The sequence below is a fragment of the Physeter macrocephalus genome, chromosome 4 (assembly GCF_002837175.3).
Source record: "Physeter macrocephalus isolate SW-GA chromosome 4, ASM283717v5, whole genome shotgun sequence".
Lineage (NCBI taxonomy): Eukaryota > Metazoa > Chordata > Mammalia > Artiodactyla > Physeteridae > Physeter > Physeter macrocephalus.
The window spans coordinates 139448739-139471640 of NC_041217.1; the positions used below are offsets into that span (position 1 = coordinate 139448739).

At 46.2% G+C, this 22902-nt stretch overlaps 1 protein-coding gene and 1 pseudogene across 1 annotated transcript in view; one reads left to right on the forward strand and one right to left on the reverse strand.

Annotated features, from left to right (window-relative positions):
* Positions 1-7275, reverse strand: part of DMRTB1 (DMRT like family B with proline rich C-terminal 1) — a 7771-nt gene extending 496 nt beyond the window's left edge. Inside the window, exons 1-3 of the mRNA XM_007128168.1 lie at positions 6696-7275; positions 4550-4755; positions 1160-1319 (exon numbers count right to left, since the gene is read on the reverse strand). Of these exons, the coding sequence (XP_007128230.1) occupies positions 1160-1319; positions 4550-4755; positions 6696-7275 (946 nt within the window). The remainder of the gene's footprint in view (positions 1-1159; positions 1320-4549; positions 4756-6695) is intronic.
* Positions 7276-20246: 12971 nt separating this feature from the next.
* LOC102992755 (phosphate carrier protein, mitochondrial-like) lies at positions 20247-22658 on the forward strand (annotated as a pseudogene).
* Positions 22659-22902: the final 244 nt, after the last annotated feature.

Here is a 22902-nt window from a genome sequence, read left to right on the forward strand (position 1 = left end):
GGCCGCTGGGCCTGCGCGTCCGGAGCCTGTGCTCCGCAACGGGAGAGGCCACAACAGTGAGAGGCCCGCGTACCGCAAAAATAAAAAAAAAAAAGGAGATGATGCCATACTTTGCAGCATCAGGGGATTAGGTGAAACAGTAAATGAGAACTAACTTTGACTACCGCCTTCATCGTTTCAGCCATCTTCAGGATGGCCTCATGAAGTAAGGGACCCTTATTAGTCTGCTTGTGCAGATATTGAAACGGAGGCACCAAGGAGTGAATTAACATGCCTGAGGGCATACCGTCGGCAAGCGCTGGAGTCAAGACTTATACCCAGGCTGTGAGGCACCAGGGCCAGCATACTTCAAGCCACACTGCACCATCTCCCCAGCTAACAGATCTAGGTGTTGCACACATAGCAAGTGTACAATAGGCCTCAGTTTCTTTTCCTGTGGAGCCTCAGGGGAGGATGGAAAGGGTAAAAAAAAAAAAAAATCCTAGAACCTTTAAAGCTGCAAGGCCCCTCAAAAGAAAACCCAAAGCATTTTCACATCCAGAGTTGCAGCTGACCCTCACAGTAACCCTGTGACTGAGCCCATTTTACAGGTGAGAAGACTGAGGTCTAGAGGGGGGTGTGAGTGCCCAAGATCACCAAGTGCACCAGTGGCAGAGCTGTGAAGGGCAGGTTCCCTCCAGAGTGGCCTGGGGGAGAGGAATCATCCCCACCAGCCCCCAAACTGGCTCCAGCAGCTGCTCCAGGCTCAGCACGTGCTGTTTCCCCAGCCAGAGAGGCCTGGCACCTCTGGTCTTCTGAACACACCACATGCATGCCATCCTCCAAGTCTCTGCCCACAGGCACTGCTAAGGTGAGGAAATTAGCATTGGACCTGGAGCCAGACAGAGAATTCTGTTGAAATCTGAGCTCCACCACGGACATATAGGAGAACCTCTCAGGGTTCTGTCCGTTTCCTCACCTGAGAATGGGGACCCACCTCCCCTGGATGCTCACGGATGGAATTTAGGGAGGGGTGCAAGGAAGAGCTTACCCAGGGCCCAGCACATTTAAAATTCTGTTCTCCATTTCCCTTCTCTGCACCTCCACTTCACAGTAGGGCCCCCTTCCTCCAGAAAGTCTCCCTGGCCCCCCGGCAGCTGCAAGATGGGGGCTTACTCACCAGTGTTCTCGTCCGCGTCAGACACGATAGACAGCGAGAAGGACGACGGGGGCGGCGGGGGCAGGCAGTGGAGCGCAGAGAAGTACCGCGGGGGACACTGGGGCAACAGCAGCAGCGGCAGGTAGTAGCTGGGCTGGAGGTCTTCCACTGGCTCCTCCACCTGTGGGGCGCACACAGCAGAGAGCCAGAGGGGAGAGGGTTGGCCAGAAGGGCCGACCCAACGTTCATTCTCCTGAACGGGAGGCTCCCGGTGGGGCAGATTCACCTCCGTGGCCCTGACACCGGGGCACAGAGCGCTCGGAACAGGCTGCTCGGCAAGCACCTGCCAGGTGACTGAGGCAAGAAGGAACACAGGCACACCTCAGATAAGCCCGGGAGCAGGCGCACTTGCACAGGTCCACAACCTCCTTCCATCCTTACGACCCTAGGAGGGAGGTTCTATTACTATCCTTACTGTGGTGACCAAAAACTGCATCGGTGAGATGAAGGTACGGCCCAGGGCCACAGAGCTGGTGAGTGGCAGAGGCAGGGCTGAATCCCAAGTGGGCCTGACCCCACTGCTTTGCAATGGAGAAGGCTCTGCATGCATCCCGACTACGTGTGGTCCCACCTTCTGCACGTGTAATGACTCAGACTCCGGGGTCGCTGGGCCTGGGGGGTGTCCCCCTTCTAACCGGACAGTGTAGTGCAGCCGTTACTGAGGCAAGGGCAGCTGGGTGACCTCAGGAAAGTGGCGTCAGCAATCAGCCCTTCTGTATTTCTGTTCCTTCTCCGGAAGATGGAAGCTCACCCCACATCACAGGACCCCAAGGCTGGAATGAGGGGACGTGGAGGGGTGGTGACTACACTGCTCAGAGAAACTTAACTGGAAAGACATTAATGTAATAGAAAATTATGAATTTCAGGTGTGGGTCCTATTGTTTACTTCTCCATCCAGATACTTCAGAGCAGCCCTTCTTAAGCTGTGCTCCAGAGAACTTTGGTGTCCTACAAGGTATTTCTGAAAGCGCTCTCAACAGTGTTCTTTGTCCAGGGAGTTCGAAACACTGCATACCACCTCCACACTGGTGAGTCGCACACAAGCATATTAAAGGCCTCGAGGCAGTCTGCAAAAATCTCCTTAGGTTAACCCAGCACTTCCTAACTTAATTTGACCACAAGGAAGGGAAGATAAGCCCACATTTGAGTACCTGCCATGTCCCAGACCCTGTGCCAGACACTTTGTACACGTTCACACCTTATTGCTGGAATCTATCAATGGCCCTATGAGATAGGACTCTTACCCCCATTGTACAGATTAAGAACCCAAGCGAGGTCCTCAGAGGTTAGGTGACATCCCCAGGCCATGTGGCCAGTAAACAGCGGAGGTAGGATTGGTCTTTAGGTCTGTGCGATTCTAGGCCTGTGCTCTTCTGTGGGAAGGGAAAAGAGGAAGCAAAGAAGTAGCAGGTGGGGCAGGACAGGAAGAGAAGGTGGAAGGTGGCTTGGGGCGTATCTAGGAGGCTGGGCAGGGGGCAGCAGGACAAGGATGAAAGCAATTCATAGGCTCTAGGGTTTGAAACAGCTTCACAAATAAATGCCTGATCCTCTATCCAGACGTGAAGGGGGTGGGAAGGGAGATTATTAGTGCTTTAATTCCAAGCTGCTCAGCAGAGTCCCTCCCTGGATCACAGCTCCTGCCTGGGGCTTGTGGTGGCAGCTCAGGCCCAGATAAACCAACTGAGATCACACTCCTAACAAAGGCCATCTGGCAGGCCTGTCAATCAGAGCCCTGCCTCGGACGCCAGGCCCCAGGTTTCTGTGTGAGCAGACGGTGGGTGTGTGCTCCATTTGGCCAAGGGCCCTCTCTTTGTGTGGAGGATAGAGACGCCGTGCTCTCCCTGGGCTGCAGTGGGGTGGCCGGCACCCCCAAATTTCAGGCAGGGCAGGGGTAGTGGTGAGAGTCAAGGGCCATGTTTGCTCTACCTCTGTCCTGGCTCTGTGACTGACCAGCTGTGTCATCTGAATCCTAGTCCCTCGCTCCCCAGTCCTGTGACCCTGGACAAATACATAACTTCTTGGAGCCTTCTTCCTCTGCCCTACAATGAAATAACATTCACCTCCAGGGCTGACATAAGGGCCAGTAAGCACTCTGGAAATTATCAAGACCAGGGGTGTTCCAACTTTTCCCCCTTGAATGAATGGAAAATGATTTCTAAATAAAACTTTAAAAGATCTGGAACAGACAGAGGAGATGCTGCTGAGGTGAAGCAGGAGTGGGGATCCAGCCCCTTCGTGCCTGACCTGCCTGGTCACAGCTGGAACCCCACTGAACTGGCTAATGACCTGTGGCTAATGACCTCATTATGTACATGCCAAGCCTTTATCCCTTCTCTTACTCACTTCCCACATTAAACCAAAGAAGCCTACTCTCTACTCACTCTTCTCCACCCTCCACCCAAGGGAAACGTCTCTGTAACACCCAGCGTTAGGCTTGTAGCTCTGAGGGAGAGAGTAAAGGTTAACAGTGGTCTACATTTCCATGAAGTTGAACTGCGTCTGAGCCAACCTCCCCCACAGGTCCAGCCTTATGGGGTCAAAGTCAGGACTGGTCACCCAGGCCTCTCACTATCCTGCAGTCCTGATGGCCCTCAGTGGTTGCCAAAAGGGAGAAGGGTGGAGGGAGCTGGTAACCAAGGCCACAAAACCTGGTCCCCCAACCCGTATCTCCCACAACGGCTCTGACTTTTACACATCCAGCACTCAAAACTCCAGGCTCACAAGCACACCAGTTAGTAGCCAACCGCTGATCTTATAAAAGGATTTAATTTCATCCATTCTTTCAACAAATATCTCCTAAGATGACAGGTGTTTGGGGAAGGTTTCCATATTTTTCATGACTAAGCTTAAATGCCACTTCCTTCTGAAAGCCCTCTGCCGTCTCCAGTGGGATGTACCTTTGGGGCAGGGGACCTACATCTGCTCCTGGCTCTGCCCTCAAATGTGTGGCTCCAGGAAAGTGATATTTCCTTTCTGGTACCCAGCAAAATGAAGGGCCCTTCTAGCACTGGCATTCCATGGGTCAAGGCTGGTGGTCACTCAGTGTTACCGTGTGGCGGTTTCTCGGGCTCATCTGAAATGTGTCTGTATTCCTTCTTGCCTGAGCTCCCGGAGCCTTTTAATCCACGCCACAGCCCAGGCTGACTTGTCTACATGTGTACAGACTTGGCTACATACATGCATTCCCAGAGGCGCACACAGTACAAGGTCAATGCTGTATCCTTCCGACCAGTGCCCAGGGCCTGGTACAGAGTGGGCACAATGGCTGGCTTCCTGGGACCGAGGGTCCGTAAAAGCAGCCAGGGTAACTGGGATAAGCAGGAACCTTGAAGAGTCAGGGATGGAACTCACCGAGCCTGCTCCATTGTAGTGGCTGCAGGACACGTGCCGGAAGCCCTGCTGCAGGGGGAAACCTGGGGTAAGGGATGCATCCTGGTAGCCCAGCAGGAACGGGTGGTAGGGGTGCATGCTGGAGCAGCTGCGGTACAGCTTGGAAGGCTCTCTTTCCAGGTACTCAGACCCCACCACACGATCTGAGTTGACGCTCAGAGGGGGCCCTGAAAAGGGACACAATGAGGGACGTGTTAAAAACACACGGAGCTAGGAAACAGGGCATCACATTACTGTCTGAAGGTAGCAGTACAATAAACACTCACATCCATTTACAGAGAACTCCCACATCCATTATGCTTTTGACCCTCCCTGCTTTGTAAACCCTTCACCCATGTTCCACTCACTGTTCTTAGGAAAAGTCCTTTGGCACAGCCATGAAGGCCCATGTGGGCTGGTTCCTGCCTCCACTCCAGCCTCCTCGTTCCCAAAAATCTAGCAGCTCCTTCTTTCTCCTCCACCTCAGGGCCTCTGCAGATGCTGTTCCCTAAGCTTGGAAGTCTTTTTCTCCTGACCCCACTTTGCCTCCTGAAGTCCTCAGTATTCAGCTCCTAATCTTCCTTCTGACCACAGCTAAACCATCGATTATTAGAGCTCTATACACCAATCTGTGCGACTCTTTGATCAGTGGTGTCCCTCTCCCCAGGACAAGATCCTTGAGGGCGAGGAATCTGACTCATCCTTTTCATCACTAGTGTCTGGCACATAGTGCTCAGGGCTCAGTCCGTGTTTTTTGAGAGATGGAACAAAGAAAGGCACTGTGGGGCTTCCCCAGTGGCACAGTGGTTAAGAATCCACCTGCCAATGCAGGGGACACGGGTTCGAGCCCTGGTCTGGGAAGATCCCACATGGCGCGGAGCAATGAAGCCCATGCGCCACAACTACTGAGCCTGTGCTCTAGAGCCCGCATGCCACAACTACTGAGCCCATGCTCCACAACAGGAGAAGCCACCGCAGTGATAAGCCCATGCACCGCAACGAAGAGCAGCCCCTGATCACTGCAACTAGAGAAAGCCTGGCCACGGCAACGAAGACCCAGTGCAGCCAAAAATAAATAAATGAAAGGAAGGAAGGAAGGAAGGCACTGTGTCCATGGAAAGGTATCCTTCTCCTAGAATTGCTGTTTCAGATCTGTCTTCCCCATCTAGTTCTCTAGGGACCTATATTTTCCTAGAATGTCCCAGAAGGCAGAAACGGGCTTCAGAGAGCACCAGGCCGATCCCCTTAGCATACAGAGGGGAGAGACTGCCACAGAAGGAAGGAGCTTGCCTAGGGTTACAGAGTGAGCAGGCCCCCAGCGTCCTGACTCAGACTTGTGCTCTTTCTACCACACTGCCATAGAGAAAACCAAGAAAACACGTGTCTGCAACCAAAAAGAGCCCTTTTAAAAAAGCTACAAATCTACATGTGACTTGAAATTGTAATAGTGAAAGCCACAAGACCTAGGGAACAATGTAATTTATGCATATGGAGGGAGGGGATTAAAAACAGGCAACAACAATCATCTCAATAGACTGTCCTCCTGTAGGGAGCAGAGATCGCATTCCCACCCACGCCTGGGAAAGGGCCGCAAGGGCTGCACAGATAGACCCACTGGGGAAGGGCACGGCTGAGGGGCGGGGCCTCTAGGGCACTGAAACGGAGGGGACGTGCGCAGGCGCAGTCTTGTTGCGCTAGCCCACCCACAGGGACGTCCTGGGGGAGGAGCCTCCAGCCCAAGAAACGGGCGGGAAGAGGCGCGCAAGCGCAGTATGGTCAGGCTTCCTCGGGCCTCTCCGTGGAGGAGGAGGGGCAGCTAAGTCGACTGGGGGCCATTTTTTTCCTTTCAGGATGGAAACGGAAAAAGCTGTAGCTTAATGTTAAAAGCCCTCAGAACCACCCATTCCTTTCTCTCTTTTACCTTCTTGCAGAAAGGCACCGAACCCTAATGCCTACTCAGAAAATGGTATCCCAAAGCAAGGTTACCTCTAGAAAGCATTTTCCCCACCCCCACCCCTTCCCCGCGGGATCCGAGCAGGCCTGGGACGCCGGCGTGGGGAGCGGGGAGGCGGCAGCCCGGAGAGAAAGCAACAACAGGGCAAGGCCGCGCGGGGCCCGGGAATCTTACCGAAGTCGGCGAACGGCGGGCTGAGCACCGGCCGAAGCGGCCTGTGCAGCTCCGGGCGGCCGGGATAGCCCCGGCCTGCGGCCTCCGCCCCGAGCTGGGGCCTCAGAGAACTGGGCATGGCCGCGGCGGCTCGTTCGCTCGGCCCCACATGGCCGCGGCCGCGGCCGCGAACTGGCTGGAAGGCGCTCGGGCCGGGGCTCGGGCCCCGCGGGGGTCTCTCGAGGAAGTAGGCGGCCGCGCGGCCCTCGGGGCCCGGGTGTGCGTCTACCGAAGCAGCAGGCGGAGGCAGCAGGCGGAAGCTTGAACCCGGGACAGCGGCCGCGGCCCCGGAGGCCAGGTGGGGCCCCTGCACACCCAGGGCCGCCTCCTGCTTCTCGGAGGCCTGTTTCTTGAGAATCTGCTGCGCGGCCATGATCTTCTGGCGCTCGGAAATCAGGTAGCACTTCTCGCAGGTGCACTGCTTCCAGCGGCACTTGCCCGCGTGGCCCTTGACGGGCACCAGGAAGCCATGGTTCCGGCACCGGGAGCACCTGGGGGGGCGCAGCATCTTGTCGGCCAGCTTGGCAAGGTCTGCCTTCATAGCACAACCGCTACCTCTGGGAGCTGCAGAGCCGAGTGGAGCAGGGATGGGCAGTGCCCCATGAGTCGTTGGTGCTGGGGACTTTGGATACACTTGTAACAAAGCGGCTCTCAGTGCGTACCAGGAACTGCAGCAAGACCCTTGCATTTTCCCTTTTTTTGGGTGCAACATTTGGAGAGCTTCTATACCTTGGTTAATAAGATGCAAGGGATTGGGTTGAATTAAGTTCTTCATGGAATGCTATTGCATATATGTCATCTGGATTATCTGACGTTTTAGGCATTTAATTTCCAAACTCTCTATTCCCGCCATCCCACAGACAGAAGCTATTTCATAGCTTCAAAAAAAGGCGGAGTGATATTCAACGGTGCACAGATCTAAAGCTCCAGAGGAACATATAAACAAACCTATTCCGGTAGAAAAGCATTCCAAGAGGCAAACCGTGTTTCTCCTTCCAAAAGCTGCTGCTTCTGCTGAATTTAATTTATCTCCCCTGCAGGGAAGCAGCCGTTCAGAGTGATGCTTCCAGAATAGTTTCAAGAGCTCAGTGCAGTGTGATAGCTGCTCAAGGGTGTGCCCTATAGTAATTCCCACTTTTTAAGAGTCTTATTGGTATAGGAATGCATTTCTGGAAGATGGCATATTGCTGTTGTTGATGCCTTCCAAAGTCAAGCATACTTAGAATGCTTTAAAGTAAAATAGACTTAGGATATTTTAGCATGAGCTTGAACCATTGCCTAACTGTGCCATGAATTTAGTTACCTCTGTAAAACAACCCAAATCTCGGGACACCTAAAAAGCTGCCACAAACTTCATAGTTTCCCAAGACTACTAAACTAATTCATTTTTTTGTTTTATAGAAATTTGTGACTCCCTGAGGTCTTTACCCCCCACCTTAGGTCCAAAAAAGAAAGAAAAAATCTTATGATCATAGGATCAATCATTTTCTTTAAGGAGGTAGTTACGGTTAATACCTGGCGAAAACGTGTGTGTGTGTTGTTTTCTTTTTGCGGTACGCGGGCCTCTCACTGTTGTGGCCTCTCCCGTTGCGGAGCTCCGGACGCGCAGGCTCAGCGGCCATGGCTCACGGGCCTAGCCGCTCCGCGGCATGTGGGATCTTCCCGGACCGGGGCACGAACCCATGTCCCCTGCATCGGCAGGCGGACTCTCAACCACTGCGCCACCAGGGAAGCCCCAACGTGTGCATTTTTAACTATCTTTTCTCTGAAGTTCTCTCTTTCGGGTAGCAGAATGGTAGAAGCTGAGAGCCAAGGCCTGGTGTCCACCTTGATCTTCCTGAGCCTCTGGTTGCAGCTGTATTTTGCATTTCTCACCAGCTGCCTGACAATAGGAAGTGGTTGCCAATCTGAGGCTGATGATGTACTGGAAAGCTGAAAAGAGGTTTCTAAAATATTTTTCTGCTTTAAAGAAATATATTCCTCATCTTAATAAGAGGGCAAAAAGTATATTCTTCCTGTATTATTTGGCCCTTTAGGACTTTCACTGGTAATTTAAATCCATTTAAAGAGATCTAGGTTTGTCTCTGCTTTGCTTTAACACCCTGTATCTTAATTTTTGATTTAAAAAATATGGTCCCATAGATACAAGGACAGGCAAGCTCTTTTTCTGACTCTACTCAATTCAGAATGTCTAACTTTTTCACCGACCTTGTCAATTGAAAATGTTACTTAAAAATCATATTTTCAGTACTACTGTCAAAAAATCTGGGGCATAAGGTGCATTGTTTCATTATGCTGCAAATTATAAGGTCATTTTCTGCATTATCAAATTTAAATTTTAACATCAGGTGACATCAGCTGATAAGGCCTAAACAAGAAAACTACTCTCATTTACATTTCATGCTTGACCACCCAAGCTCTCTTCATTTTCCTATTAATGATTTAAAGGAAAATCCTATTCAAAGACAACTATTTGAATTAACTTATTTTAGCCTTGTTAAGGACAAAATGCTTCCATATTTATTTCATAACTTTAGAGGCAAAATTTACCCAAGGTGATGTGAATTTGCATAGTGCTTTGAATTAATAAACAACCATATACCTTTTTAATCAGTAGTCACATTATAAGATGCAGAAACCTCAGCGTTTATGCAGTAAACAAATAAAAAAAATACTAGTTTATTTCTCTCTTCCCTGCAAAGTCTCAATCTGTGTAGGTAAATTCCAACAGAGCTTTATTTATTTCACTCTTGGAAATTCAGGCAAATTGATAGTTTTGTTATATTTAGGTTGATGACTGATTACTTCTTAGGCTGCTGCTGCTATATAGAAATAGATATAGATATACTTCTTTAAATTATTATTTTAAAAGATGGTAAGATGTAAAAGTGAAAAACTGGAAGTTGAAGGATGAGAGCAGTAAGTACATAGTAGACCCCTTCCTTCCCCACACCTAAACCTTTGGATGTTATATTTAAGAAAGTCTGCATCATCGTAAGTAGTAGTTTATAAAATGACAAGTTATAGTTGCTGGGGAATCACCACTTTGACTAGTTAACCACAAAGGGGCTGGTTGATGGTCATATCTGAGTTCCAGCTTTAGATATGGCTACTTTTTCCTCAGAGTCCCAAATTTCCTACTTTGAATGATGCTTCTTCTCTTCGGTTAAAACATTGCTATTGGTACTGTTTAATTCATATTCTTTTATTTATTTATTTATTTATTTATTTATTTGGCTGTGTTGGGTCTTCATTTCTGTGCGAGGGCTTTCTCTAGTTGCGGCGAGCGGGGGCCGCTCACTGTCGCGGCCTCTCTTGTTGCGGAGCACAGGCTCCAGACGCGCAGGCTCAGTAACTGTGGCTCACGGGCCCAGTTGCTCCGCGGCATGTGGGATCTTCCCAGACCAGGGCTCGAACCCGTGTCCCCTGCATTGGCAGGCAGATTCTCAACCACTGCGCCACCAGGGAAGCCCCATATTCATTTTAAAGAGCTCTGTATTATGCAGTACACAGCGGTATCATTTATAATCATTAAATATTGTATGCACTATAATGTTTCCTCACTGGTAGCACACAAGAGTAAGGAAGGGCTTTTTTGCCTATAGCATCTTTCCCCCAGCGGCTATAACCTACATATCTGCTATCTTCTTCAGCCTCTCTCTAGTGAGCAATGAAAACTTTATTGAAGATTTTGTAGGGGACAGAGGGGAAGATTTACATGACACATCCTACAGCAGATGCTTTAAAATCCTGCCTTAGCGTTTCTGTTCTCTCAAGATCCTCCTCTCCTTTGCCACACCCACTGGAGAGGAACTGGTCCGGTTCCCCTACCCGCCCCCCCGGCCCCCACCCACCCCAGTACCCAGCCTCTCTAGCTTTTCTCTCCTTGATTTTTGAGAGTTCTGTAATGGATGTGACTATCTTACTTTTCTTTATGTCTAGTTCAATATAGACATTCAGTAAATATTTGTTGAATGTACAAATGAATCTTACCTTCCTCTCCTGCCAATGTCAAAGTCATCTCCTTTCTCACCGGCACAGTAAATCAACTTGAATCCACCAACTTTTCCCAAACATCATACAAAACAGAAAGCCCAGAGTGAACAGGACTACTCTCCTGACGAGCAGAATCTGAGGATCAGCTTTGGTTCCTTGAGCTTACCCCTTATCCCTGATGGTTTAATAACAGTAATAATACCTACTAGCACTTACTGTTTGTATGTGCCAGTAATTATTAAGCCCTTTATGTGTATTAATTCATATAATACTCAAAACAACTCTCTAAGGTAGGTACTGTTATTTTCAGCCCCGTTTTACACATGACGAAACTGAAGCCTACAGAAGTTAGGTATCTTGCCCAAGGTTTTCAGCCATTAAGTGACAGAGCCATGATTCAGAACCAGGAAATTTATCCTCAAAGTCCATGTTCTTAACCATATATCTGCTAGCTCAATATTTCTTCTAAGCAAACACAGTGCTCTCCCCAAGAAAGCACTGGTGATTTATAGAAATGTTTGTCTTGTTACATACCCCATTACAGTTGGGGCAAAGGAGGATGAAGGTGTAGCAACTTGGTGAAAATTCCTAGGATGCCCTGCTTACTTGCTTTTCTTTACCCATAGCCAATATGCATTGAGTGCCAACTATGTGCTAAGCATAAAGGACACAGAAGTAAATAAAAAGATAGGATCCTTACCTTTATGTATACTTCCTAGCTGGCAAACCAGACAGTAAACAAACAATTCCAGATGAAAGCTGAGGAGTGGTGGGGAGACCCAGGGTGCTATAGGAACCCATATGAGGGTCCTAATCTGGATCAAGAAGTCAAGGAAGACTTCCTTGAGGGGCTGATTCCTGAGCTCAGGCCTAAAGAATGAGTAGGAATTAGCCAGGAACAGGAGCAGGAGAGGTGTGTCCCAGACAGAACAGCATGTTTAAGGCTGCAGCATGGCTATCCTACAGTGAGGTCAGGAGACTGGAGGGAGAGGAGATGGAGAGGTTGAGCAGTAGCCATGTGGAGGGAGTTCTTAGAGGAAACTATAGCAGTCACTTTTGAAACTGAGCAGGACCCTGCAGGGCCCTCCTGCGTACAGTAGCCCCTCCATGTCTCCCGTTTCTTATAAAGAAAAAGGATTTATAGTCTCCTATGCCTTCCCAGAGTTCCAAAGAGCAGATGCAATCAGTTACTAATTAGGAAAGTGAGGGAATGCAGAAAGAAAGGAAAAGCAGTCAAGAAACAATAGTTCAGCAGTAAAACAGAGTCCTAGTTCCTCCTCAAGGGATATATGCAACAATCTGACATGTATCTTTGAGTTATTCTGTAGGAACTGGAACTAAGACCCCCACCCGAGTGGAGGATGGTGATCACAAGCTGAGCAGGAGCACTTAGACCCCAGACTGGATGGAATCAGAAAGTTAATGGTTAAGATTCCTGAAACACCACCCTGTTACCTCACCACCAACCAATCAGAAGAAAGTCATCCCCCTGCAACCCTCACCCCAAATGTTGCCTCTAAAAGCCCTTCCCTGAAAGCCATCAGGGAGTTCAGGTCTTTTGAGCATGAGCTGCCTGTACTCCTTGCTTGGCACCCTATAAATAAACACCGTACTTTCCTTCACCAGTAAACTGGCTTTGCTGCACAGCAGGTGAGCAGACCCAAGTTCGGTTCAGAATCACTATCTAAGACTAAGAGTGGAAATGACATGGCAGAACCAGGCCAAACTAGAACCCACATATCCAGACATCTAGTCTCTCTCCTTGGTTTTTCTTTCAGAAGGTGGAACAGTAAGTAACTAGGACTCACATAGGTATTGCAAGATTAAAATGGAGCTGAGTGGGGTTTTCTTTGGGGCAGTTGTTCCAGGTGGGGCACACACTTGAGGCCAGTCATGGCCCTGGACTAGCACTACGCTAGGCAGGGTTGTTCCTCCTAACCCTGGGTCCCTGACTGATTCACGTGACTTCTAGGAATCTTAAACAGACGAAACACAATGCAGCAGTGATGGAAGACAAAGGAGTGAGAGAAAAAAAAAAGATGAACTCAAACAGAGAGCACTTGAAGAGATTGTGTAGATAAAGACTGGAACAAACAATTCTGTGGAGCAGATAAGAAGTACAACATCTGGGCAGAGAGGGCATGCTCACAGTGGCATTGCTAGCTGAGTTAGACTCAATAGCACTGACATTTGTTTTGTTTTTACTTGCTAATTTGATGGAAAAAAGTATTTTTACGCACAGAAACTTTCACAGTATATATAACTGATCACCTGTACTTTTGATAGTACTATCCAATTTCCATAAATTTCAAGAAATTTTTTGTCTTAAAGGGTGACATGTACCTATAAGTACAGTGTTAAAAGGGGCTAGTAGCTTTAATATCTCTGTCCTTTGTTAAAATGCAGATTTTGTTTAATACAACATGCATGAATTTAATGCTAATATACGCAGGATACTGTTCCCTAGTAAAATCAGAGTAAAAAGGAACAAATGATACACCAGAAACTAGCACAACATTGTAAATCAACTATACTTCAATTTTAAAAAAGAGAGAAAAAAAGAACAAAGAAAAATTTAATCTTCCTTTCTCTATGTATGTTCCTTGTCTAGTTTCTTAGAACAGTAAATTCCTATTTATCAAAAAAACACACACAAAACACCCAGTATTTTTCCCTGAATTCTGCTTCTATGAGAACAGCAAGCAGACATCAGGAATTTATCTTTCAAAAGACCTTTTCATTTTATGTATAACGTCAGTACAAATTCAGTCCATGTTATAACTGTAAACAGATGGCAAGAAATACTGTTCTAGAGACAGGCAAACTGGGTTGAGAACCTGATCATTACTTATTAGCTGTGTTACTTTGGTTGTCATTTAACTTCTTTGCACCTCAGTAGTAGTAGCGGTAGTAATGTTTGTATAATTGCTGCAAATTCCGAAGTGTCCCACATTTGTCCCATTTAATGATATTAAGATTTAATGTATGCTTACAGCTTTGCAGGCAATGCAAAATGTAAAGTGCAAAATGAGGCCTCATTTAAACCACAGAACAACATCTATAAGGGAGGTACATTTATTTTGTCCATTTGACAAATGATAAAACTGAAGCTTAGAGAAATTAAGAAATTTCTTACCCAAGGTATACAGGAAGTGTCAGAAATGTGTATGAATAGCCTCCAAGTCTGTATCTTAGCCACTACACTATAGTACCATCATTTAGTTATTTCATTTACTTTAACTATAAAGTAAGATCTCTGATTCTTGCAGGATTAATGAGATAAGGCATTTAGAATATCCAGCACAGCACCCAGTATCTGGCACATGGTTAGCATGCATTACGTGATGTCAAGGAAGAGGAAGGGGCAAGGGAATGGAGAATGAGGAGAAAGAAGTAGTACCTCTGGCTTACCCAAGGCTACCTCTAACTAGAAGATTCAGTTCAGCTGCACAACCTTTTTGTGGTGTCAGGCTCTCCAAGCATAGATTAAACCCAAGCTGTCCAGTACCATAGCTATGACCCCATGTGGTTACTCAGCACTTGAAGTGTGGCTAGTCCAAATTAAGATATGCTGAAAATAAAATATACACCAGATTTCAAAGACATAGTATGAAAAAAAGAATATCATTAATAATTGTTTATAGATTATATATTGAAATAATGATTTTTTTGGATGTATTGAGGCAACGTGTTTTTTTTAAATGTGGTTTTTTACTTTTTTAATGTGGCTACCAGAAAATTTTAAATTACATATATGTCTCACATATTTCTATTGGACAGCTCTGAAAGAGAGATTTGCCTGCTCAGTCCTCCTTCCACTTCCGAAGACCAGGTTTTCAACAGCAGCTCAAATTCAAGCTGTTTTGCCATTGTTATGAGGAGTACACCGCTTTCATACATCCCTTCCTCATGTTGGCTACATTACCTTCACTAGCTTGAATGTACTCATTGTCATTTCGGGCCTTTCCAATGGGATCAAAACACTCATGCTTTACAATGGGAAATATTTATCTGACTACTAGAATATGTTAGCTAGAAGAGTCTAATAAAGCTCTAGTTTGCATTTTGAATCTGCAGATGCATTGATGTTATTTTCATAGGAATATTTTCGTATTTATCTTGTTAGCTATAAATTACCAATAAACTGCTGTGTAAACTCGGAAAGAAAGAAGGGTGTCATTATTTACTAAGGTTACACCATTACTGTGATACATAGTCCATCAGATTCTCCTAAGATTCCAATCAAAGGGCACAGGTAGATTACGTACATGCTGCTTGATCGGTGGAGTTCTTTGGAAATTTAAATATTGTTAAGAACTCTGGAAACTTAAAAAGTACTTGATGTATGTACTTCCCTCTCCAGAACCCACCACAGGTAAACAGTTATTACCACTAGGAGCACTAATGTTGCTTCACACAAGTACTTCCTTAAACAAACAAACAAAAAGGCATGAAGATCTGTTATGAACGATTTTCACCCAAACATATAGGGATTATTACCTCCCACAACATTCTCTTTAAACATGGTTAGACTGAGTTTAATGAGTCTGGAGATTGTTGCTTTTCCCCCTTTAACTTGCCAGATAAATCAGAAATATTTATTTTAAGAGACAATTTAAAGAACTCCGTAATTCCCAATCTGACGGAGTTTTACAAATAAATCTCAGTTAAATGCCTGTCATTGTTTCCAATCTGGTCAAGCAAAAAAGGGGAAAAAGTATACAATTCATCAGAATAATTAGTTGGTTGGGGTTAAATAATTCTAAGAATAAACATTTGACCCCCTGGCACATCACAAACCTCCTGGAGAGAGGAGGATTATAAATTAAATGTACAAGATTTAAAATGGTCCAGATACACCCTGAACATTATTGCAGGCATGTGGGACACATTTAGATAAGTTAAAACCAAGTGTGGGTTTAGAGTTTAGCCATCTTTGATCAGTGGTTTACTAAAGCTTCATTGCTTTGGTGTGAGGATGGGGGGAATGCAGAGCAGCGGGTAGAAAGAGAGGAATAGTGGCAACAGTGCCCCCTGCTGTCCAATGGGCCACCTCCCTTCCTTGAATCAGGGATTTTTAGAGACATGGTACCCCAGGGGATAATGAAACCCTCTTAAGTATGTGGAAGTCAGGAAGGAAAGAACTAACATTCACTGAGGGCCTATAACATTGCAAGCACTGTGCTATCATTTAATTTAGTAATAATATGAAGTTCATTACAAATTCAGGAAAGAATAGGATGAAGTTTACAGATATAGAAACTGCGGTTCAAGAAAGATAACTTTTATAAGATTCATAGCTAGAGTTGCAACGAGCCAGGATTTGGGCCCAGGGCTGCCTGGCTCCAAAGCTAGTGATTCTTATGCCACAGCACACTGGTAGTGGCTGGAAGCCACTAGCACAGCTCAGACTCCTATAAGTACAGTGACCAACTGTCCTGATTTGCCTGAGACTGAGAGGGTTCCAGGGACACTGGACTTTCAGTGCTACATCCAGGAAAGTCTGGGACAAACTGGGATGAGGTGGCAGCCCTAGCTAGAATTCAGTTGAATAAGGCACTAGGCTGGAAGAGTCACTTTGGAAAAGGAAAAAGGCCACCCAGTTGTCTGTCCTGTTCCTCTCTGTGCCCCCCACCCCTGCTGTGCCACAGGAGAGCAACCTCTGTCCTACTTGTTTTATGCCATGACATGTCCTGGGGCATTGTCAAAGAAGTTCACACTTCTGTCACTTAGGATTTCTTCAGTTCCTGTCCTAAACTGTCTAAGTCAGTTGGAATTTAGTTAACAGAATAAATCATCCACTCAAGTGGAGGGGAAAGAGCAGAGACTATGGCATCACAGAAACATGGGTTCTGAGAGGATTAAGGAGGACCAGAAAAGGGGGACAAGTAACAGAATTGACATTCATGGGATGCTCATTAATGCACAGGGCACTGGGCTAGATGTTTTGTGTGCATACTCTCTTCTTATAACAACTCTAAAAGGTTATAATTAGTCCTAATCACAGATGTCAAAAATATATAAATAAATTGGAGCTCAGAAAGGGGCTAAATAACTTGTCTAAGGTCACACAGCTAGAAAAAAAGGTGAACTCAGAATTTATTTCTGCCCAAAGCATGTGACTTTTTCCACTATGCATAGTGGCTTACACATAGTAGTGCTTAATAAACATTGAATTCTCCTTCCCATTCAGTTCCTAAGAACTTAAATTTATTAATTTCAATGTCCTTCATGTGCTTTTTAAAAAAATGACATACCAAAAATTGTATTCTCTAAGTGTTTATGATGGATATAGAGATTCACGATGGGGGATGAAGTTACCTGCTTAAGTTCATTGTATATGTTAAAGCTAAGAAAATAACTCAAGCAACTACTCCAGTTCACTCTCACTGATAAGTGAGTTGGCCAATGCCCACGGAGACTGGATAGAACACCGAATCATGACCTGATACATAAACAAAGTAAGCTGTGTTCTTACAGTCTCATATGAAGTATTTCCTTTACAGTTTTTTAAAATGGCAATTTACCAGTCCAGATTAAATACAAATGAATGTCTGGCAAACTAAACTGTAATTACCGGAAAAACACAAAGGAGGTAGGTTAATAAAGGAAAGTTTTCTGACATACATACTTTGCCTCTGATTCTGAAAAATGACATGAACTGGCAGAGGAAAGTGGAAAGACATACACAAACACATGGACATAGGGGTGAGGACATCGTGCACAGATATATACTTGTGTAATTGGAGCAGAGAAACCATCAATGGGCCTAAGTATTTATGGCCGAAAATCAAATACCCTACCTGCAAGTTTAAATGTCATGAGAAGAAAGTGAGCAAATATGATGTAGAGATCACAGGATATCTGCCAGATACCTGAGCAAACAGAGGTTCTGTAGCAAAGAGGAATAGGCAATTGGTTTTGGGGTAGACAACAGTGTCCACCATTTATATCTATAAAATGGGAAGAATATCTATCTTGTACAGTTGTTGTAAGGATTAGAGATATTTACATCACCTGGAAAAGAGCAGGTACTTGAGAAGTGTTTGCTGTTTTATCTGGGAACTCTGTGATTCTGTTTTAGAGCTCATGGAAATTCTGTTTGAGGACAATGTAGATTATTAGCTCTGCTTTGGTATATTAATTCAAAATATGCCTGGCACATGATAGAAGTTTAGTAAAAATCTGTTGAATGAGTGAATACATTTTAACTTTCTTCTCTTTAAGTATAACAAATAAGAAAACATAAAAGTCTACATCTGGCCCTGTGGAAAGGTCTACTGTTCAACTCAAGTTAGCAGGGAGAATACAGCAAAAGTGTAATAAGGATTTCAAGACAGAAATGTTGCCCTACATTACATAAGTACCAAGGAGATAAACTTAATAGCGGTGGTTTTTGTGCTCTGTAATGCCAAAATATTTTTATAGGCTACTTCCAGTTGTTTCTGACTTTATGGCTTAGATATTGAACTAAGAATTGTCTAAGAAAATTCTGGTCCTGAAGATTTCTAGATTGGTTTCTTCAACTTGTACATTTTCTTTAGCAATATCTTAATGGTAAAGAACAAGTATCTCATACAAATGAGATAAGTTGATTTAACCTCAGTTTTCACAAAATAGCTGGTGACCTGTGTTACATGTTAGCAAAACATACAAGTTGTACCTTTAGGAAACAGAGGCCTAAGTAAATGGTAATTGCTATTATTACTCTGGTCCTCTTTACTCCTTGTTTTCTCTAAACTTCATTTTTGGATAGAGTTCGGCAGTTCCCCAAATATGCTCCACGGAAGACTGCGTCTGTGAAATGTGAATAGGTATAATATAAAAAAGGGCTTCTGAGATCCAGTAAGATTAGGGAACTCTAAGTTAACAAAGTAAAGTTCTTTACTATAGAACGTCTCTTTAAGAAAGGAATCTGCAAGAGGAAGCTCTAGTGTTCCTTAATCTTTTATTCATTATTGGCCTTCCCTTCCCACATCCTTTTTAGACTTTCTTTCCCTAATGGCCTTTTTCTATCCCCCTGACCCTCCCTGCTCTCCTCCCCCAACCTGGAAATTAAATAACAAGGAATAAGATTTTGTTGGGTAGAGTTGAGTTTTGGAAGGTCTCAAACCACTGTACTAAGATTTTTTTGCCCCTTAAGAACCAATTTTCACCGCCTTGGGGATAATATCACCTCAGTTGAGAATGAATGCTCTAGTACGAAATGCCCCTCGAACTTGTTGGACCACTGTGGACCAATATCCTCAGGAACATACTTTGGGAAGCACTGATTTCATCAGCATGGGATATTTTAACGCTTCATTGTTCTCTTATGACTCAAGGAGAGAGTCTTCTCTTTAATACTGAAATTCCTGGTGTTAAAAGATAAATTGAGGCATATTAAATATTCTAAGAGTTTATTTGAGCAAAAGTGGATTTTTTTTAACATCTTTATTAGAGTATAATTGCTTTACAACAAAAGTGGATCTTAATCAGCATCGTTTAGCAGCACCAAACAGGAAGTATTTAGAAGTGCTCGGGTGACAGGAACTAGGGGAAAGACTTTATAGAGATTCTGAAGCAAAGCAAGAAAATTATTTGATTGGTTATAGCTTAAGCATTTGCCTTATTTGGAAAATCAAAACCAATCACAAACAGCCTAGTTGGTTGGTTTCCTTACATAAATTGCCAAAGCATTAAAGTCCTCTCAGTCTAAGGGCCTTGTTTAATTAATTAACGTTGGTATAGGACTACAATAGGGGCTTCCCTGGTGGCACAGTGGTTAAGAATCCGCCTGCCAATGCAGGGGACACGGGTTCGAGCCCTGGGCCGGGAAGATCGCACATGCTGCGGAGCAACTAAGCCTATGAGCCACAACTACTGAAGCCCGTGAGCCTAGAGGCCGTGCTCCGCAACAAGAGAAGCCACCGCAATGAGAAGCCCGTGCACCGCAACGAAGAGTAGCCTCCTCTCACCACAACTAGAGAAAGCCCACGGGCAGCAATGAAGACCCAATGCAGCCAAAAATAAATTAATAAATTAATTTTTTTTAAAAAGGCTACAATAAGGAAAGGAGTTCAATAAGACTTGTTGATTGAGAAGTCTTGTATCTGCCTCTGCTTTCCCTCTGGCCATCATCCCTAGTTTGTGGTTAGAATTTTATACCAGCCAATTTTTAAAAAAATAATTATGATATAATGTGTAAAGTGTGTAATGAGCACTAATCTTCAACGTACAGCGTGATGAATTTTCAGAGTTGTATACACATCCAGGATATAAGTGTTGAATTACTAATCAGAGAACCTTAAAAAAAAATTCTTGACCTCCCATCATCCACATTCTGTGGCTTTCAAACTTTAGTGAAGTTTAAGGAAGAATCCACCCAAGGGAGCTTATTAAAATTGCATAGTCCTACTCTCAGATTCTCATTCAGAGGGTCTAGGGTGTGATCAGGGATTTTGAATAAAATTCTCCAGATGATTCTGATGCAGGTGGTCTATGGATCACACTTCTGAGAAACACTGGCCTCCCTACATGATAAAAGTCAAAGTCCTGAACAGGTATTAAGGCTTTCCCTAATTTGACCCAATTCTATATTTTTCAGACTCAACCCTTGCTGGTTTCCACCATGCCAAATTACTCACCTCTCCTCAGTGGGTCATGCACTCATGTTTCCCCTAATCTGGAATTATCTTTTCATTCTTCTTTATATACCCGACTCCTACTCATCCTTCAAGACCTCTGAAAAGCCTTCTTAAATTCATCAGGCAGAATTAGTTGCCCCTCATTGTTCATCCAGAACTTTATTCAAACTCCTGTCATAATACTTATCACACAATACCAATTTTTAATCTCCTTGTTTAGACGTAAGCAAGAATATGTCTGGCTCTTTGCTAAACCCCTAATCCTGCATAGGGGCCAGCACACACTGAGTGAATGAATGAATATATGCTACTTATTTACACGTGGAGTCATTTAGTTCTCATTTTCCAGGCCAACGAGACTGCAAGCTCCCTAAGAGGAGAGAGGATTTCTGACTTTCGTAAACTCCAGAATCATGGCAGGGATTCAGTAGTCAATGAAAAAAATACCTAATGAATGAAAATAATCAGCACCCTCTCTCAATTTAGTGAGAACCTCCATGCTTCCTAAACCTTCACAACTCTTGGAGGGAAACGAGTGGAGTGTGGGTGTTGGAGGGAGATATCCTTCCCATCCGCAAAAGAAGAATGTTAGGTAAGGCCGGAAGCTGAGGGACTGGGCCTCCAACGCCAGGTTCCTGGTTCTCTCTGCCCATTCCCTCCATAGAACACTCTGTGGCCATGGAGATGACCATTACCATAAGCGGGCAGTTGAGTGAGGACTCCAGAAAAGCCTTTCAGGAAGGCAACGGTGCATGGCGACTCTTCGCCCTCTCACTCACCTCCTTATCTATTTACTTGCCTATTCATGTGTTTACTCATGTTTGTACTTGTTGATTTATTTTTTTAGCATCGTTGTAGAAGACTAAGCTGCTGAGCCGGACAGAAGCCACTTCAGGCACGTAAAGCCTTACCCACCAGCGAAAGTGAGACCTACGGACCACTGACCATTGGCTAAGAAGGGCTGAGGGGCAGGATTTCTGCCGTTACCAGAAGCCCATTCGCCCGAAGGCATGAGGGCGGGGCAAAGGGCGGTCCTGAAGGTGAGGGGCGGGACGATGCCCCTACTTAAATTTTCAGGAGGGGGATTGCAACCCCAAAGCAGCCCAGCTGATGGTAGGGGGTGTGCAGGTGCAGGTAGAGCGCGACCGAATCCCAGTGGGCGCTGGCCGGCTTGTCCCTCACCCTGACCTTTGGGTTGGCGGGCTCTCGGGGGTAAACTCAGACGCATGCGCAATGCACCGGGACCGCTGAGGGAGGAAGGAGCTCTGGCTGAGGGGAGTGCGTGCCTAGACCGAGCTCGGCCACGTGTGACTCTGGCAGTTACCGAGCCCTGCAGGTGAGAAGCGCGGGCCGACTCAAGGGCAGGCCCTGGGCGGCGGCTGCGGAGGAACCCAGCTATGAGTACGGCTCCACGAAGTACCTGCAGCTGTGAGGCCTGGGCGGGATGCTGAGCTGCGGGCTGACGCACACGGCCATTGTGCCCCTGGACCTGGTAAAGTGCCGCATGCGGGTGGACCCCGGCAAGTACAAGGGCATCCTGAGCGGCTTCGGCGTGACGGTGTGGAACGACGGGCTGCGCGGCCTGGCCCGAGGCTGGGCCCCGACCTTCCTGTGCTACTCCCTGCAGGGCCTCTTCAAGTTCGGCCTATACGAGGTCTTCCGTATAGATCCGCTACGCGCAGCTCCTGGGCCAGGAGAAGGGCTACGAGTGGAGAAGCAGCCTGTACCTGGTCGCCCGCCTCGGGCCGCGGTCCCCAGGATGTACGGTGAGGAGGGCCGGTGGGCCTTCTACAAAGGCGTGGCGCCGCGCTGGATGCGGCCGATCCCCTACACCATGATGAAGTTCGCCTGCTTCGAGCGCACTGTCGAGGCGCTCTCCAAGTATGTGGTGCCCAAGCCGCAGAGCCAGTGCACCAAAGCTGAGCAGCTGGCCGTGACCTTCGCGGCCGGCTACATAGCTGGCGTCTTCTGCGCCGTCGTGTCCCACCCGGCCGATTCCGTCGTGTCCGTTCTGAGCAAGGAGAAAGGCAGCACAGCCTTTGAGGCTCTCCGCAACCTGGCGTTCGGGGCCGTGTGAAAGGGCCTGTTCGCCCGGATCATCATGATTGGCACCCTGACAGCGCTGCAGTGGTTCATCTGTGACTCGGTCAAGGTCTGTTTCAAGCTGCCTCGCCCTCCGGTCCCTCAATCACCCGAATCCCTAAAGAAGCGAAGTAGGCGTGGATTGGACGACTCCTGTGGCCACCGTTGTCCAGTATTTCGATTCGGTGCGGGATTGCATTCAAACAATACTAGTGTGTAGGATGTTAACGTTTGTGGAGAGGTGACTTGAGAGGTGACGTGCAGACCGACTTTTCTTTAAATGATTGATTCCTTCTTTCTGGCAATCCAAGAGAATTGCAACCGTTTCTTTTGGGGGTTTGAACCATTATCTTTGGGGAGTCGGCATGGTTGCTTTAACTCAATAGCTTTTCCACAATCATAAGGAAAAAATTCTTAACAGGAAGTAATGTTAGGTGATTTCGTGCCTCTAGATTGCATCTTCT